Source organism: Pezoporus wallicus, unplaced genomic scaffold (assembly GCF_028554395.1).
Source record: "Pezoporus wallicus isolate ANWC-B61680 ecotype Strahan unplaced genomic scaffold, APGP_CSIRO_Pwel_v1 contig_13480, whole genome shotgun sequence".
In the NCBI taxonomy this organism is placed as follows: domain Eukaryota; kingdom Metazoa; phylum Chordata; class Aves; order Psittaciformes; family Psittacidae; genus Pezoporus; species Pezoporus wallicus.
This window is the reverse complement of record NW_026641917.1, coordinates 468,597-487,645: the sequence shown is the minus strand read 5'-3', so window position 1 is coordinate 487,645 and position 19,049 is coordinate 468,597. Positions and strand designations below refer to the sequence as shown.

At 45.2% G+C, this 19,049-nt stretch overlaps 1 protein-coding gene across 8 annotated transcripts in view; it reads left to right on the top strand.

The window, feature by feature from the left end:
- Positions 1–19,049, top strand: part of RNF220 (ring finger protein 220) — a 224,270-nt gene that overhangs the window by 196,416 nt on the left and 8,805 nt on the right. For all 8 annotated transcript variants that reach the window (XM_057425910.1, XM_057425904.1, XM_057425911.1 and 5 more), the window contains 2 exons: positions 14,306–14,414; positions 15,556–15,630. In XM_057425910.1, coding sequence (XP_057281893.1) covers positions 14,306–14,414; positions 15,556–15,630 — 184 coding nt within the window. The remainder of the gene's footprint in view (positions 1–14,305; positions 14,415–15,555; positions 15,631–19,049) is intronic.

Genomic DNA, 19,049 nt, shown 5'->3' with positions numbered 1-19,049 from the left:
TTTGTATGGTTGCTAATGGAAATAAGGCCTCAGTTCCTGAGGTTTTCACCTGCAGCCTTTCCAGTTGATTCAGAAGTGTTGGAATATACAATAGTGCATTTGAATAACAACCTCTGTCCTCAGCCTCCTTTCACACGCTGCTATGGTGACTTATTGCTCAGGCAGATTCGACAGTCCAAGCCTAAAACTGCAGGCTCTTCACTGCTGCCATGGACTGCATTAATTGATGTGTTTTAAGTTGATTGTTGCCTGACATAAAATGTTCCCCCAAGATCAAGTGGGAGACAAAACAGCTCGAATGAGATGGAAGCAATGAGGTAGTTATGGGTTTTAAACAGATGGCATTTACATTTTGAGGCTGAGACCTATTGATAATTTGTGATTGAGGAAAAAAATCTGGTGATAGCGTTAAGCTGATTTCCTGTAAAGTTGGGGGTTTTAAATATAGTTTGTTCTCCTTCTGCCTCCTGGTCCCAATTTGCGTTCCTGGCACATTTTGGGATCTCTTGATGGTTCAGCCATCCTGGCAAAGCATATGTTCACAGTTAGGGGTTAACTGGGAAACTCCCTGCTGCAAGAGGAAACTTTAATACTGCTTTGCTGTCTCGGCACTTTCCTTTTTAGAAGGCTTTTTATTAGCATGTCCCAAATATGGGCTGTCTGTGCTTCTCAGTGAGCAGACTGTCCAAGGACCACTGAGTTTGGCCTTGCAGGTCAGTGCAGAAGCAGCTTTGTCCTTAGAGTGAGCAACCACTGCATGCTGTCTTGGTGGCAAGGACTCATCCCTTCTGCCCTAATCTGTCAGCCTCTGTCTCAGCCACTGCTTGGCTTCCCTTTGGGCCTCTTGCCTGTCAGCCCAGCAGCCCTCTAGCCTCCCAGATCCACTCCTATTGAAAATCTTTAAACTGCAGGAGCTGAAAGGATTTGACATTTTCCAGAACACTTGAGCTCAAGTGATAAAATTGACATAGCTTTAATAATCTGATCAAAGAGGCTTTAGCTTGCACCTTTTGAAGGATCCCGGAATCCTTTCCAAACAACACTTGTGCTAACACTGCTGTGAAGTACAGGGAAGCACGTATGTGCGTGTGTGCGCGCACATGTACGCACACACACCTTGCTCTGCAGTAACCTTGCCCCACTAAAGCTTCAGTTCCACAAAAGGTACAAAATGTCAGCAAAACCTAATAGAAATTACAGGAAAAGCCTTAAATGCCTTGCTGAATGTTTCCAGTAACGTTGAGTTTTTTGGAAGTAGAAGGTAGAGGTTTTTATTTAAGGCATTTTATTTCACCATGGTTCAGAAAACAAGATGGTGTTTCAGGTGGAGAATTCCTTTCCCCCCCTCCTTTCCTTTGAGATTTGTGTGTGATAAATAGTTTCTGTCCTGCCATTTAAGGAGTCTGAATGCTCTGTGTGCTTGTCTGTGTAGAGGGGTTCTGTTAAATTAATTGATAACAGGGATCAGAGCTAGAAGCCTACAGAAAAGGAGGGGGAAGGGTTTCACACTGTCTGGCTGCTTCCCACTCCACTGCTGAGCCATGATATATGGCGACCCAGCCCAACAGGCTAAATTGATTCATCTCCAGTTCCTGTTTCTTAATCTGGAGCTAAATTGGTTTCATTTTTCTTGTTTTGGGCGGTGCTTACAGGAAGTTTTTGGCAGCATCACTTTGCTCCATTGTTTGTAACTTTAATTTTTGCCTTTAAATCTGAGCAGTATTGATTGGCATATTAAACCCTGCGCAGCATCTGATTAGCATTTTTTAAATTGTCCACAAGCACATGGCTTACCTCTTGTGTCAGCCGTGCTCTCTCTTCAGAGCAGTGCCTAATAGAGTTAACAGCGATCCGCTATTGATCCTTCTCTCATAAGAATGACGTTCCTTCCCCCTCCCCTCTTCCAAAAATAAGCCTAGCAAGGAGGGCAGTGTGGTTTTGTTTGGGTTTTAATCCATTAATACAGTACAGCAGGTAGTCTTCCTTTTGACACACTGCTAAAGCTCTGCTTAGGTAAGTTAATTTAGTCTAAACTTAGGGTCTGGTGGAAGTCTCTTGCATGTTGAATAACTAGATGGGGTTTGGGGTAAGTCTGCCTTTGTTGCTTCACGCCTTGTGCCATGTCAGGTCATCAGTAGCTTGGGAAGGTTGACTTCATCTATGTTGAATGTCAGATGGCAGCCACAGGTAATGAGACATGATGCTGGTCCCAGCATATCCTGGGTCCTTGGTAGCTTGGGCAGATTTTTCACTGTCGGGCTCACCTGTGTTGCATTGAACTTCAGGTGGCAGCCATAGGTAATGAAGGAAGTTGTCCTGGTCCCAACACTGTGGGGTGTCTCAGCCCTGCTGAACCTTTCTAATCTCACCAATGCGAGGTGTCTGGGAGAGACACCCTGAAGGTTCATGGGGAAAGCATTGCACTGGCTGCAGCCCATCTGCTGAAGACTTGACTCTGCCCATCTTGAGTCTCTGAACTCAAGATGCAGCTTTGCTCAGGGAGAGCAGCCAGCCCCTAGTTGCGCAGGTATCCTCCTTGGCTCCTCCACCAACATCGTACTCTCAGCCAAAGCACTGTCACGCACAGAGAGCTGCAGAAAGCACTTTCCCCACAAAAAGTCTTCCTCCCCCCCTCCCTCCCACAATGCTGCTTGCAAGGGTCTGGTGCCATTTTGAAACCGAGGTTTCCCGGGGTTAAAAGCCAGCATCTTAATTCAGAGTGCCAATGTTCAATTTTGCTTTCTGCCACCAGACTAGATTGCAGGCCAGCGAGAGAGTCTGGGTTAGTGGCCCACTGGGTCACCTCCCATTTGTTTTCCTCAATTTTGTGTTGTCATAAATTCATTCCAGCCCGTTGTGGTTGATCAGTTTATCTCCGCCGGGGCAGGGAGCGCTGCGAGCATGATATATGGCACAGAGCATTGTAGCCAGCCTCTCCATGAATCACTCCAGCTGTTTGGTGTCAGCCCCAAAGCAAACAGGACCCGGCCGCTGAGCGTTGACTACGATGAGCTCAGTATGGGAAGAGACATGACGTATGAATGTTTATTTAATAATTCTCTAATATTTCCAGCGGAGTGTGGCTGTGCCTTCTGGGAGGGGTGAAAGGCGGGGGGAGGTTGAAGAGGGAAACTCTAATCTGTTGGGGTGGGTCATAAATCAGGCAGACAACATCATTAATCAGGGATGGGACAGAAGTGGAAGGAGGTGGGACTGGAGCTGCCATCCTCGGTGGGAAGGGGGCTGTGCTCTTCTTTTTTTTTTTCCTTAAAACAAATCTTGTTTCTGATTCCGCTTGGCCCCAGCCACGCCACCCGCATAATAGCAAACCCGGACACAAGGCTGGTTAAGTGAGTATGCTACCTCTGCTTATAAACCTCCAATACGAGCCTGCCAAGCATTAAATCCCTTTATAATTATCTTCTTTATATAACACTTCATGCTCATCATGCTTCATTGGATGAGACACTCCTTGGGTTAAAAAGAGGGGTTTAGAGACAAAAAGCAATTGTATTTGTTTTATTTTTCTTGCCTCCTCTTTCCTCCCCCTCCCTCCCACCTTACCTCTTTCCAGTCCAGCTGTTCTGAAAGCATCAGTTCCAAAAGGGCTCTGGTGTGGCAGCACAGGAAGGAGCATCAGTTAAAATGAAACAAAGTTTGGTTTGGGGTCCTTGTGCAAAGAGTCAAGTGTGTGAGAGCAGTTGGGGGGACAGCAGTGTCTGTCCCGGGGACCCTCCTCCTGGGCAGACAGGTCAAGATGGGAGCAGAGTAAGTGTGAAGCCAGAGGATTAGTAGAGGCCTTAAAGCGAAGGAGCCATGCTTAAGCTGGTGCATCAGATGGAAACAGAAGCTGTTGTGAATTGACACCAGAGGATAAGTGCTTCTTAGCCCTTCGCTATAGTGTCACACCATTAATAGGCTTTGGTGGGAGGCAGGAATGTCATATAGCAAAGACAGAATCTAAAAATTAGCTTGAGTCATAAATGAACTAACCCTTTGTGCTCTGCTGAGAGAGAGCATCCTCCTGGTGTGTCCAGTCCTAGATCAGCCCATGTTAACTTGAGACAGGATCCAGGAAGCTGAACTGAAACATGGGACTGTCAGAGCCAGGCTGAGAAAGCACTGCTGGGCTGTGCTGCTTGTGTTCCAGATTGTTGTCTTTACTAGGTTTTACTCCTTCCATTCAGTAATTCACTAGTGTGTAATACATGCTTGTAATGTATACTGGTGTTCAGTGTTGAAACGGTGCATAGGCAGATGCTCTGTTTCTTTATGAAGTGCGACTGTGTTGTTCCTTCATCCCTTAGACTGTGGTGTTGGAGAGCAGAGTGCTGGGCTGTGTTTCTTTATTCTGCTCCCTCTTTTAACTGTGCGGTAGAATTTGCAATGGTCTCAACCGTTATTACCAGTGCACCAGCTGAAATTGTATCAGTGTCGTGGATTCATCACAGGCTAGCAGATGACGAAGCTCAGCGAGGCAGGCCGACTGTATGAACTTAGAGATGGGGGAAGGTGGTATCCCTGTTCAGTGCAGCTGTGTCCAAAGGTTAGGTCTCATGCCTTGGGGCAGTTTTCCATAGGTTTTTAAATTCTCATATATACTCTTATGTCTGTTGAACCCGTGGTGGTTTGGAGCTGAATCCTCTGCAAACACAGGGTAGCTGCTTGGCTTCGGCAGTATTAGCATCCTGTCGCGTAACGTGAAAACCCTAGGAAGAAATTTCATTCACATGTTGGGGGTACAATTTAGACATCTTTCCATTTGTATCTCTTTCCCTGCCCCTTTTCTTTTTTCCTTTTCTTTTTTACCTTAGTTTCAGAAATGCTGTTAAGTTTAATTTGTGGAGTTGCTTCCTGGGAATGAAAAATCGATGGGGGGCTATCGCAGTGTGAAATTCGACTGTCACTATTGAGCTATAGAGTTAGCAAGATGTCTTAGAAGGTAAAAAATAAATCGTGGCCCAGCAAGTGCTCAGCTGTGCTATTTCAAAGGGGATATGAGGCTGATGGTCTGTTAGAGGGTACTTCAGTTAGATGGATGATGATTCCCTGTGAAATATTGGAGTTATTCCATAGGTAAGAGAAACTTTAGCTTATAAAACACAAACAGGCTGCCTTCTAGCAGACGAATTCTGCCCTTAAATGTGTGAGCAGCTTGTCAGAGAGAGGACTTGTCCCTGAAATTAGCCTGTTGTGTTTAACAGCGTCTCTGAAGGAGCATTGTAGATGTTGCTGTGTTCCTTCTGAAAATATTTTGAGGATGCGACTGTGTATTCACATTCCCTTACCCATGTTTGTACGGTGCCCAGATGTTCTCAAGAGAAAAGTAACAATTATTCTTGCATGGGCTGCACCCCTGTTTGTATGGAAATGTTCCTTTGAAGAGCAGAAAAGGGATAATGTTGTGCCCTATCCATTGCCAGTTTGCTGTCGCTTTCATGCATCTGCTGAAGGGCAGCCCTGGCTGCACAGGCTGGCTGTATGCTGGTGTTAATAGGGCTACTGCTTTCTTTGGCACTTACTGGCTATTGTGGACAGACTTAGTAGGTGTTTGTGCTGTGCCAGCTGCTGTATGACAACAGAATGATTGTAATTATGGCTCTTGGTGGTTTATGCATTTATACATTTATTTAACTGTAGTTAGTAAGTATAAATATGAAACAGTACCTCAGTAAAAAAAACAGCCCCGTTTGTATTACATCTCACTAAACTGTATCTGGAACAACTGTAGAGTCTGTAATTATTTCTCTTACACTTATAGGCACAGTTGTAATGCCGCAGAGGGGAGCTTACTGCTGCAAGAAGGAGTTTTAAGCCACATTTAGCTGGAGCTTGGTAAAGATTTCCCAAAGAACTTAATGACAGAAGAATTCATTGTGCTTTCATTTCTCCTTCTGTAACACAGTGCCCAGCACTGCCTTTATAGAAGCAGTGTAGTAGCAAGTAATGTAATTAACTTAGTTTAATATCCGTGTTGAGTTTTTGCCCTCACTTCACCGTCGATACTTATCCTTACTCGCTCCCCCTTGCAGGCACTTCATCCTATTTACTACTTCTTTCTTCCTTTTTGATAGTTTCTGTCCATAAAAATCTGCTGTTTCCCACTCAGTTACATAAGCATTCCTGCTTTTCCCTCAGATAGCCGGCTCATGACCTGTCCTTCCTCTGCACTGCTGGTTTCCTCTTTCAGCTCTGGGACCACAATTGGTTATGTGATACTAATGTGCCGTGGCCTCCTTTAATAGCCTCATGTTTCTTTTTGAAGGCATGATTACCTTAAATGATACTAATTCTGATCCTTTCTTTCCCTGTAAAGGAAACAGCAACAGTGTAAAAGTTCTAGGGCGGCAGCAGCAGTTGTAGGAAGCTGTCTGGAGGATGTGTTATCGCACTGCCCTTGAGTACCTCCAATCAGCAGTCATGAATGGAAGTTCTGGAAAGCATATCACCTCCACAGCAAAGCCCTTAAAAGGCTGCAGATGAATCCAAGTGCTGCTGTAGTAGCATAGATATTTCCTGTTTATTTCGGCTGTTTGGATGCAGGCCATGGGAGTAGAAGGCATTTCATTGTGAACAGAGGCTGGCTGCAAGACTCAGCTGTGTGTCCAACCTTCTGAGCACCTTTCAGCCATAGGAATTTGCTATTCCTCTTTCCCTTCAGGGATATTTTACAATTTTGTGCCCTAATCATCCAACCAAAGCTACCACTAGTCCCAGGCCACGGTAAGATGACAGGTTACAGCTGCCATAGGTCTTCCAGTAGAAAAATATACCTGCCTAGCTATACGTGGAGTGTGGTCGTAATCCAGACATGTTTACTTGTGGGTGAAGGCAAGTTTCAGTAGGCTGAAACCTGTAACACAATGTGCCTGAGCAGGGTGAGGACCTGCATTTTCCATTTCCACTGCCTGCCTTTTGTAACCTTGACTTCTATTACGATAGAGACCATGGTGTACCTTCACAGGTCTGTTAGGAGTACAGTTAGGGTCACCAGGATGAAGGATGCATCTGAAAAGTGAACTGCGATATTAACATATTAGATGTGCAGTAATTTCTATTTAGGAACTTTTGTTCAGAGAATCATTTTCTAACTCAGCCTCAGCGAAACCTCGCTGCAGCAAAATACTTTCCTGTAGCATAGCTATTTCCTTTATCGCCAAAGCTGCTCCAGTAAAGCAATGGGATTGCGTTTGTTTTCTCTTTGGAACAGGGGACATAGTCTCTAAATCGAAATCAGAATGACCCATGCATTCTTTCTCCCAGCTTTCATGTCGAACCATAATTGCTCAAATGGCGCATTTAGAATTTTGGCGCAAGCTCAGGCTTTCACTAGCCGCCTTTTTAAATCAGTCCCAGTGGCCAGCGGATACTGCGCAGCCCTACATATGCATCTAAACATGCTGACTCTGAGGCTCCTTCTATTCTGAATGATCAGCTGGGCCATCTGTCTCTGTTTTGATTGGGGCTGGGCACATGTGTCCCAGCGAAACACGGGCCAAGAAAAAGAGAGAGAGAAAGAGCCAGTGCCTGAATTCACTTCCCGCTTCTGTAAAGACATTGTTGGGTTTTGTGTTATAGAGGCGGAGGAGATATGAAAGCATAATGAATTCTTCTGTCATTAAATTCTTCGGGGAATCTTTACCCAAGTCCCTACTAAATGCCCTTAAAACGCCTTCGTGCAGCGGTAAGCTCCCCTCAGTGTTATTGTGACAGTGCATGCAATGTAAGAGAAGTAATTCCTCTGTAGGGAAAAAAAGAGACAACATTTTGGTTTGCATCAGGATGAAATTATTCAGAAGCAACTCTGAATTTGGCAAGCAAATGCCAGTATTAACAAGTTGTGCAAGCAAGTATAAAATAGAGGCGCTCATGACTGAGAGAGCATCGTATGTGTGTGCCCTTGCATGCACCCCACTCCAAATTCACAACTTAGAACACGGAAATTAGAATGGGGAACATTGCATTATTCATAACTTGGCAACCAGAAGCCAGGGCACTTTGCCAAAACAAACTATTCTCTATAATTACAGGTGAAGCAACATTCTTTAATATCTTACAATACAAAAACATACATTAATCAAGGAAAGAGGGCTTTCTTTTTTTTTTCCTAGAGGACAATAAATTAGCATCCTTGCCAACTTCCTCAATACATGTGACAATGCTTTACAGGATTATAAGTCAACCTTTTTAAAGAAGGTTAGTCTGAAACCAAATAAACCAAATACATGAGATTTTTAGCTAAATAGAGGGGAAGCCGGCTCCTAAAACATTGATATCTTGCCAGAAGATTTGCTTTTATCACTGGCACTCACAGGCTGAGGGTCTAAACTTCACTCGGTGTGATTTGACATGGCTCTATTGCAAACAGCTTTGCTGGGCAGTTTTCTGCTGCTGGGGATCTGGCCCCTTCTGCTGCAGCCAGCTCATCTAGTGAAATAAAATCACAGTGCATCATGCCAGTCCAGTAGCCCACATGTTCTGGGGTGATTCATAGTCAATCTGCCACCAGTCCCTGACACTGGACTTCTTCTCAGAGACTTAACATACTGAAAATGCTTGAGCTGTGTCTGTTTCCTTTTAAAGCCACCTGTAACTTTTCAGAAACTTCCTTATCCGTTTAAGTGTTTTGCTTGTTAATAACAAACTTTTTTTTTCAGCATTATGCTATGTTCTTGCATTCCAGTAAGTGCGGGAGGCATTTGTGTCTTTATTTCCCACTGACTGTAGTGGTGCTCACCTACATCTGCCAAAGTAAACTCCCCATATTGTCAGCTATAGCGCTTGCCGCAGGTGGTGCTTGCTGAATTGAAAAAGGGGACAGATTCTTTCACCAGGTTGAAAACAGAAGCAGTTTTTATCCCAGAACGCTTAGGGTTGTTTTCAGTGGGTGTTTAGAACTCAGATAGCAGGGGAATTGTGCTGAAGGCAATGTACGAGTGAGAGCCAATGCAGCAGCATCATGCTCTGCCGTTCTGCAGTGCTACCAGTGTCACAGGAGCTACGCACAGCATGTCACAGGCTAATAAAACATGGTCTCTTCTCTGAAAAAGTTGCCCTCTCACCCAAACGTAAATTGGTTTTGAGAGAAGGCTTGCAATTAAATGATTGAGCACTGATGCCTGGGTCATTTTTTGGATCATTTTATCAGGTTTAAAAGGTTTGTGCCCCACAATGCAAGGACTGCAGTAGGCTTTCTCTTCTGCAGCATAGTAGTGGTTATGATAATTGTCATCTGTGGCCATGGTTGGATATGGCCAGGAGCAATTTCTCTGCTCCTGGAATCTTACTTTAGTTTGACTCTGTCTTCAAAGCATCGACCAGTCTGTTTCTAATATTTATGATATGTAAGCTGCTAGTGACCTGACCTGTGGCCCTGGTGCAGGGAAGAGGCATGTATGTTCTGCTGGGATCAGGTTCTTCACCCCAGACAAGGGAAAATAAAGGCTTTGTTTAAAAATGAAGACATCACTCTCAGGTTTATCAGCAGTACTGTACATTTTCCACTCTGTGTTTACAGGCATACGAAAACACAAATAAATACATGTGGAAGAGGGAAGAAGGTCAGAATATCAAGTGTCAAAAGTAGCCCATGAAATTTTATTGGTGGTGCATTTAATCAGTGCTAAGCGTTTTTTACAAGGTACATACAAATGGTGGAATTGTAAAAATTTATGGAATGCTGTGTACAGTGTGGCCATTTATGAAGAAAGGGAAATTTATATCCAGTTGAAATAAACCAGAGGGGAATGTTTTATGGAGACTTGTCAACAGCAGGGTACATCGAGAGAGATCTGGGTAAAGGGAGGATGGGGGCTCACAGATCTTTGAGGTGTTTTTCTGCTTCTTCAGTAGTGAACAGTTTGCATCTTTCTGTGGCTCTCAGATACACAGGATACTGGAGGCCGTAATGGTGTGGTGGATTTTCTGCGTAAAGGAAAGGAAACACAAGTGAACAGCTGCTACTGGTATCTCTGGTACAAGGCTCTTGCTCTTGGGCTCATTCCAGTGCAACAGTTCCTTGAGTAGCCCTTGATATCCAGCTGGGAAGGGTTAACTGAAGCCAATCACTTTGACATCAGCATTTTTTGTTTCCTTTTCCGTCCAGTATTTTGTTGATGATAAAGCACAGACTTAGTCAATTGAGAGATTCCAGAGCTGCAGAATCAGAGATAATTTAATTAACGGAATTGCTTGTGATTGCCCACTGGGACAGCGGGTAGCAATTGCTCGATTTAATTTGGAGAAACAAAGATCACATGCATGCTAATGTTTAACAAATAACCAGTGTTTGGGTTAAAGTCTATTTTTCCTTTTGCAAAGAGGGGGGCAGCTGATTCCCAGGGGAATTTCCCAGGAGGTGATTGCTGACTAACAGCTCAAAGCTACAGATAGGTGCTTTTTCCTTACCCAGGGTATTCTTATGCCCTTCTTCTGGTCTTTTACCTGAACAAAGCACGGATTTGCTCAGGGGAGGAAAGTTTGTTCTTATTTTCAGTGCTCGGGGGGAGATGCTGCGAACAGTAGAAGAACATGCATTTAGCACAAAGGCTGAATACTAACACATGCCGTGTCCCCAGTTTCGCAGACTTGCCTCTTGGTACCCAGCTTCCTCAACTGCGACTGCCAAGTTGTTGAGGAGTTAACCACAAAGCCCAGAGAAAAGCGCAGGACCAAGCTTCCTCTGCAAGAAACCAGCCCTTTATGTTCTTGCTCTTGTATAAGTGTTCTTGCTCATGCTCCTGTTTGTGGTGATGTAGGTCCACAGCGCATAGAGCATGAATGTGCCCTATTGATAGGTCCTCAGCCAGGGAGGACAGTTCAGGCATCAGTGAGGCCGCTCGCATGTTCTGGAACCCCAGAAGAGCAAGGGCTGGGGGTCCAGGCATTGCTTTTGCCGCAGTTGTGCTCAGCAGGTCTCTGGAGGCTGATAAATGACGTTATCCAAACACGTCAAATCAGAGCACTGAGGCGCAAAATTGTTCAAAGAGTCCTTCTATATCCAGCATGAGATCAAGGCAAAGCAGGGAGAGCAGGGCTGTGGAAGCCAGTTGCTTCTTCCCTGCAATTCCCTCTGCCTCCCTTGGCAAGGTAACTTATACACAGCCTTACCCTGGGTGTGGAGCTTGGCTTTCTGACCCTCACTCCACCCTGGCATTGCCCTGTAAAAATACTGCCCAAGCTGCTTCCAGCTGTGTCCGGGCAAGCGCACATGAGGTGCGCACGGAAGAGGGAAGCCTGAGGGAGTTCCCAAGATTGCTGCTGCAGGAAGAGTTGCTCCTCAGAGATGCTTATCTTTAGGATACAAGCAGCAGGTTGACGGTAAAATGTTGCTAAATGGAATGGCATGTGTCCCAAGTGTGCTGGCCACCGCGGGAGCCAGACACATGGGAAGTGACTCTTGTCTTTATTCTATCCCTGGAGGTAGTTCCAGTTTCCTTTATTTACTAATGTTCTCCCTATTTCCCTTGACCTCATTTCCTCTGGCTTTTTGGAAGCAGCCATGCAATTATCATTCACTTTGGGTTGACCCTTGGCCGCCTTGTCCCTGGTTGCTGCTGCTCCAAGAGGCTTTCCTGAATTCTCAAGTGCAAAATACTCGCTTACGGCCAAAACCTCTCTTTTTTTGAGGTAGGAGCTGCATCTTCAGCACTACACTGTGCATCAGGATTTGTCCTGAATGCACACTTGGCAGGGAGATCATGGGGTTTAAAGTCTGTCACAGCTGAGCTTTGATCAGCACTGGGAGATATTGCAGTGGCTAAAGCTCCCTCTCTTACCAATGCACCCCAGCCTTGTTAATAAATGTATATTTAACAATGTCTGGAGCGTATGAAGTGATAATAACTAAATCAATACCTCCCACATTGATTGTCCAGGATCCCTACAGCGTGACGCACGCAGCGGTGCGGTAATTTTCCAGCTAACTAGCACCCTGATCTACAGCCCTCCTATTGATTGGCCATTGTATCAGGCAGCCTCTGAGCATTATTGCTTATACCTCTATTCAGCCTCCTTTTCTGATTCATTCGTTTATTACTGGACAGGTACGATTATCTGGGAGACTTTCCGAAATTGGCCGATGGGGGTCAGCCATTTAGGCTTCTATAAACAAGCCATTTTCTATCTCCTCTGGTTGTTGCAGTGGCAAGTTTTTCCTTTTCACTGTTTGTGAAACAGTGAAAGAGTTTCCTTTGACTGTTATTGGGGTGGACTTGGGGATGGATATGCCTTTGCTTGGATCTGTTCGAGGAATCAACTTTTCCCTTGCTGAGCTGCCTGCCCTTCAGAGGACAGATAGCTCCACAGATAGTAATAAGAGAATTTAGCAAGGGTTGAGGCTCTGCTTGCCACCTGCTTTTGGCAGAAGCCACACTCACTGCCCTTACACCTCCAGTGCCCTTACTCGTGCTGGGAGAAGTGGATTTCAGAAAGTCAAGTTCAGCTGCAGCCTTCATCCAGCATCAGCTTGTTGACGGGCTAGACTGGAAGGGAAATAATTTTCTCATTCAAGAATGGTCTTCAAGCTATAAATAAATAGTTCTCTTTCTTCCTTGGACAAAACTAACACCTTTTAGACTTTCTTTGAAAACACTAACAACTCTTCCTTGAGGGTGAGAACCCAAGCTGGGATGCGGTAATAATTTATCCCAGTGAGTAGGAGCAAGTGGGTGGTTCACAGCAGGGAGCACTGTCTGCTACTGAAGCTCTTTCATTTCACTCCAAAGAATATTTATGGGTACGCAGACTTGAATCCACAGTGTCCCTGTCCCTAGGCAATCCTCACCCACTGGTCTGTCAGGGGACATGTGCGTTTCTTTGCCTTTTTTGCAGTTTTAAAATCGTTACCATTTCACAGCAGCTGTCATTTGCAATGAGTCTCCTGATGAAGATCTTCCCACAGTTAACTCGTGCAGAGAGCGTCTGATGCGTGTAAAGGCAGGAGTGAACTTGGAGGAGCTCTGTAACACTGGTACTTAACCAGACACACTCCTGCAGCTGCGGTTTCTTCTGAAGTGTCATAATTAGACAATCACTCAAGGTTTTTAACTAGTTCTGTTTCCAGAGCCTTGGGAGAAACCAGCAGTCACCTCAAGGGAGATACCTCAGGTTCTTCCCTGCGTGCTGGCAGTAAGTGACTAATGAACAAAGGAGTGAATGTATGCGTGCAGTAGGAGTACTGAGACTGCAGCTCACTTTATTAGTTGCAGTGATTCCACTAGACCTATGTTTTAGCCACCTGTTGATGAATCATGCTCTAAAAAGGCGGAACATGTATGTGCCGCTGTGGGTTATGCTGTGATTGATGCACCTCCTGGTGGTGAGGGTACTTTGCAGGTTCTTCTGAGCTAGTTCTGCTTGGACAGGCCTGAAGTTCACTGACTTACATGAAAATTGCTGGTTTGGTTTTTCATAAGAGTGAAAGCTTTAATGTCAGTATAAAGCTCTAAACCTTTTCTGGGGAATGCTTGAGGGTCCCTCCCTGTCTGCACTGTAGAAATTGGGAATTTTGCAGCATGCTGGAGTGACACATCCTTGTCTACATTGCTCCCTGCATCTCATTTGCTAAGCGTTGCTGTCTGCCCTTGCTTTTAGGTTGGCAAGTTGCTCTTTTCACCAGCCTTGCAGAACCATGAAAATACACTTGTCTGCCCTCGGCACAGCACCTGTGTGACAAAAGAGATAATGCTGCCCATCAAAAATGACCCTAGGAAATGGGAAAGCAGAGATTGTAAAGCTGCTTTTATAGCCACCCCTTTGGCACAGTGTCCATCGCTTTGTTTTCTTCTTTTTTTCAGTATTGGAGCCTAAAAAGCTAGGAGTTCCTGTAATATAAAAGTGTTGTGTTATCTTGTGTAATGAGCTGATTTTGTGGTTTGGTTGATGGCCAGCAAAGACATTTATTCTCTATGGGGAAGAGCAGCTCCTATTGTCTACAGAAAGTTATCTCACCAGCTTTAGAGCAATGTACAGAACTTTGTCCAGAGCATTTCGTCCTAGAGGAATCTCTTAAGGGGGATAAGAAGCAAAAAGCAAACAAATCTGTTCCTTAAGTGCCTGTGTTTTGCGGAAACTTGCTCTCTGTGAAGCTGGCAGCCCCAGCACCGTTGTGTTCTGTCATGATGCGTTTGGAAGTGTTTAGTAGGACACCTCAAAGAATTCACACTGGGCTTCCCAGGAATTCTTCTGCAGCCCAAGTTGGATGTTTCCATTTCCTGTGTGGTACCTGTGATGGGATCCATTTCTCCCCAAACTCTTAACCAGTCTTGTGTGCTCAGTGATGCTCACTCTCCATCATCTTTTGCAGAATAACAGAAGACTCGGCAGTGACAACATTTGAAGCGTTAAAGGCTCGTGTCCGTGAGTTAGAAAGGCAGCTTTCCCGTGGGGACCGCTATAAATGTCTCATTTGCATGGTGAGTAGCACTCCACTTGTGGTAATGAATCAGAAATGCCTTGGTATCTTTGCTAAGGAGGAGAGAGGCTTGTCTCCTTTTTTTGGTAGAGTGGGGGAACTCACCTTTGTCCCTCTACACCAATCAGCCTTTTATATGAAGGTGCTGGGTTATTTTAGCAATTGAAATTTCTATATGCATTACACGGTTCCGCTGGTATTTGTAGCTGTCCATCTGTATGAGGGGTAGAAAAGCCACAACTTGAGACAGCTTACAGCCTTCCTATACAAAACTCCCAGATAACAGCTTCCCCTTCCTGTATGTACAGATTTACATCCATAGGAGAGAGCAGAAACTGTGTTCTGAGACTCATAATGTGATTTGGAAACAGGAATGTTGCCTGAGTGCTTAAAAGTTGTCGATGTCCTGCTTGCTCTGTGGTGATGCTGTGGCCTTCTTAAAGAAGAGCAGCAGCTCCCTCTGATGGTGTGAGCCTGTAAAGTTTCACATCTGCTGTTCGGTTTTTACCCTGCTGTTAGGTTTTTACCCTGCTGATAGGAGAAAATTCTGCTTGGTGAGGGCTCCCTCTACAACTTCAGCTTGATGCATGGTGCTCTCCCCCCCACCTCACGGCTTGTAGGTGTGGAAGCGCAGTCTGTGTCTCAGGTTAAGCAGCTTGCTGCTGATTTCCAGAGGTTTATTCACAATGATAGAAAATACTCAAGGCCTGCGCACTGACGTTGCAGCAGCACTTTTAGGATGCAGTTAAACTGTTCTTGCCAAATTAAGAGTTGGGGTAAGGATTAATCTTACCCTGTCACTGGTTTTCATATGCTCTGTGACCTTATGATGAGAGTGATGGCAGGTGGCTACAGCAACTTCAGATGCTCCTGCGATAACTGCTGAGCCAGGTCGCCACTTGAGTGGATTGTGGGCTTCCAACAGGAGTTCTGGGAAGTCAGAAAAAGGGACTGCAGGGGACTCTCTGCCTCTACTAGACAAACATTACAGAAATACAAACTTACATATTGCACAAGCTTACTTTTTTTAATGCAAAATAGAAGGCAATGTTATCCACAAAGAAGGACATTGTGATGGGCTTGGGAGCAAAGGATCAGTAGATCCCTGCTGTGGCAATAATCTCTTTGCTTCTTCTCTTCAGGACTCTTACACAATGCCCCTGACTTCCATTCAGTGCTGGCATGTGCACTGTGAAGAATGCTGGCTGCGGACTCTGGTGAGGCTCTGGTCTACTTTCTTGTTGTCTTACAGGCTTTTTCCTCTCTTCTGGGATACTTTATTTTAAATCACCACAGGGAAAGGTGCTTTTTGCTTTATTTTAAACTGAGTGCTGTGCATGCAGACTTCCCAAGCCTTGCAGTTCAAAACCCCATTCTGGCTTTGACTTGAATGAGTTTCATTGGAGTCATCATGACCAAAGTGTAGCCCTGCCCCTCGCTTGCTCCTCTGCTGCTGTGGGGACAGCCATTGCTCATGTAAGAGCTCTGTGCTGGGGACAGCCTTGTCTTGCAGTAGTTTCCTCTGGGACAGCCAGGCAGAAGGGTAAAGCTGTGAGAATGGAGGCCAAATCCACTGAGATTTCATGGAATGGGTAGCTTCTGAGAAACCTAATATTCCCCATGAAGCAAAGGGAATCATCTTCAGGATACAAGATATGAAAGGGAGCTTTTATGAATATGAATCTGTATTTTTCAGATTATTTGAAACAGTACTGTGCATTTTTCATGTGTATGCCATTCTGTTTTGAAGATTGGGGACTGCCTTGAACACTGAATAGGTGATTCAGTGCAGTAGTAATTTACACATGTATTAAAGGAGATCAGGTTAAAATTTAAGGCATTATTAAATTAAGTGTTTTCCTTTCCTGTGTTAGAACTGTGGCCTTTATAATCAGCCCTTAATGTCCCCTGTGCAGCTGATTTTCAAGCTTTCATTTTGCCCAGGCTGGGGAGTGGAATATAGTCAGTTACGCTTTCTAATTCTCCTGTTAGCAAGATGATACAGTGTTGGGTTGCAAAAAAATGCAAGGGAATGCCACTCCTAAAAACCATTCCTGTAAGGCATTACTAAATCTACTTTATAGAATATGTTGTGTGCTTGGAATTACGACTAAGCTGATCATACTCCTTTAAATCTTGCCTTTTAAAAGTCTTGTCCAAGAAAAGTTACCAGGATGGTGAAGTGCCTGTGGGCTTGAGTAACTAATAGCAACTCAATAACTTGGCTATCCCTTGGGCTGTATTTTATAGCTCTTCAGCTACACCCCGTCACTATTTAGATTATACAAGCTTTTGTAAACATTTTAGCAGCATGTTATAAAAGACACATATGTGGGTACATAGCTGGGAGGTGTTTGGATGAATGTGTGCTCTGCCACCTTTGCTAAGTGAAGAGTGATCTTGTCCTTTAGCGGTGCTGTAATAGAGGATAAAACACTGATTTCTATCTCATTTTCTTTACTCTGAAGTCTTTGTCTTCTCCTCTTCCCACCAGCCTCAAGTCATCTTCTAAATCCGTGGCACTAATTTCAGGTTGTTCTTATCCTCAGCAGCTACTTAGTTCAACTTCAGTCAGGCGCCTTTGTTTCTTGTACTGTGGTTACTGCTGCTCGTGGGGATGGGGAAATCCCATTCCACGTACTCAGTGATTAGCATTTACCCTTGCGGGGGGGAGCCATCTCCTCTAGAATTCCCTGCGGAAGGTGGGGATGGAGCTGGCTGTGTGCTCTCCGCACACGGCTCTTCTGCCGGCCAGGCAGGCGGGATGGGAATAGTCCAGCAAGACATCATATTAGGACTTGGCACTTGCATAGGGGAAGCAATTAATAAGTGGCTACTCATGTGTTCCCCAGCCCCAGCCTCTCCCTGCAGCCCCCAATTTATTAAAGCAGGCCTTTTCACAAGGCATGCTTGCACTCCTTCTCCCGTCTCAAAAAAAATCTCCCAGCCTGTGTTCGCATGTTTCTAATGTAACCATTAAAATGTAGCCCGAAGACAGCAATAAAAACCCTGGAACGCCTTGGTGCTTTTGTGTCTTGATCAAAGTCAATGTGTGTAATCTCGTTAAGACTGCCCTCCTTCCCCCCTCCTTGTTTTTATGAATTTAATGGCATACAGCAGCTGGGCTCAGAGTTTAATGCTCACCAACCTGCATTGTTCTAATTAAGGTATCTCCTTTTATTTCGGGCACAAAAGAGACTCTTGTGTTTTTTAACAAGCGAGGAGCTGTGGGATAGTGTGTGTAATAATCGCCGCCGTTACCTTTCCCTGGGTATAAAGCTGGCTCCCCAGCGGGGGCAGGAGGAGGGAGCCTGCGCGTGCAGCACACATGGAAAGACTTGGCCGGGGAAAAGGGGCAACGTTTTTCTTCTGTTGTGCAATAAACAATTTGTTGGAGTTAATAGGAGCTGGGGCGGGTGGGTTGTGTCGGGCTTCCGGCCCCTTTTGAACATTCTGGAGATCTGCCATCCCTGCTGGTGAAAAGTCCCCTTTCTCCTATGCGCCTGTGGTTTGTGTGCCCGGCCAAGATCTAATGTTAAATTAGAGTGTGAGTGTGTCTGAGAGAGACGGAGAGAGGGAGGACCGTGTATTGAACAAGGCCCTGGAACTGGAGGCTCAGAGTGCCTGGGAGCACTTCTAAACCTCTGCAGGGTATTGAAGACAGGGTGAAATTTGATGTGCACCTCTGTCTATAGACCAGAGGAGGTGAAGTGGGTTTTAAAAGGCTTAAGCATTCTCTAGGATACAATGCTACAAGGATCTGAGCATCTCTGGTATCCCCTGACTTCAGTGGTGTCTAGAGCACTGATGAGGATTGGATCTTTAGAGCACTTGGGCTTTCTGAAGATGAAGCTTTTGGACTTTGGGCTCTTGATGTCCAGTTCCAAATTATAACTGTTCGGTTGCTAAGGGAGAGGGATAGATGTATTTAACCACTGACTCTACAAATGTTTGCTGGACTCTCTAGCTTTGGCACCATTATATTAGAGCTGAGTGCATCCAACTGACTTCAAGTTGTGGGGGATGAAACATTCACCAGAGGAGACTCCATCTCTGTCTCCTGTTGGTGTGTTGGATTAGCATGAAGGAAAGGCTAGGGCTGCAGAAAGGGACCCTGGAGATGGCTTAAGAGAACTGAGATCACTGTGCTCACTGAGTTAGACTGCACCTCAGTGCCAGTAGGAGCTGCTTGGCTAGACAGTCCCCCTCAGGGCTGTGGAGAAAGGGAGGAACAGTTTAATGGTTTTCTCTCCTTCCACTTGCTATGTGAGCAGAACTGTTCTCCCCGAGGGCTTTGGTCCAGGGGCCACAGGTTAAAGATGTGCTGTACACTGTGTACGCTGTGGGCAGCTCTGTAGTTGTAGGCAAAACAGAGAATGGAGGCAAGCAGAAGGAGACAATAAGGTGTTACTTGATGCCATGTAATCGTGCCTAGGTTCCCAGGAAATCCTATTGGCTGGGTTTGTCTGCTGGTTTTGTATTGCTGTGTCTAATCTCACCAGTGAGCTTGCTACTCCCTGCTTGCTGGTTGTCTGGGGCACTCAACACAGTGATATTTTTCATTCATCCTTCCTGCGTGCAGGGATCTAGTTGACATCTTCAGGTAACACAGAAACTGGGATATAAGCCTGGAATG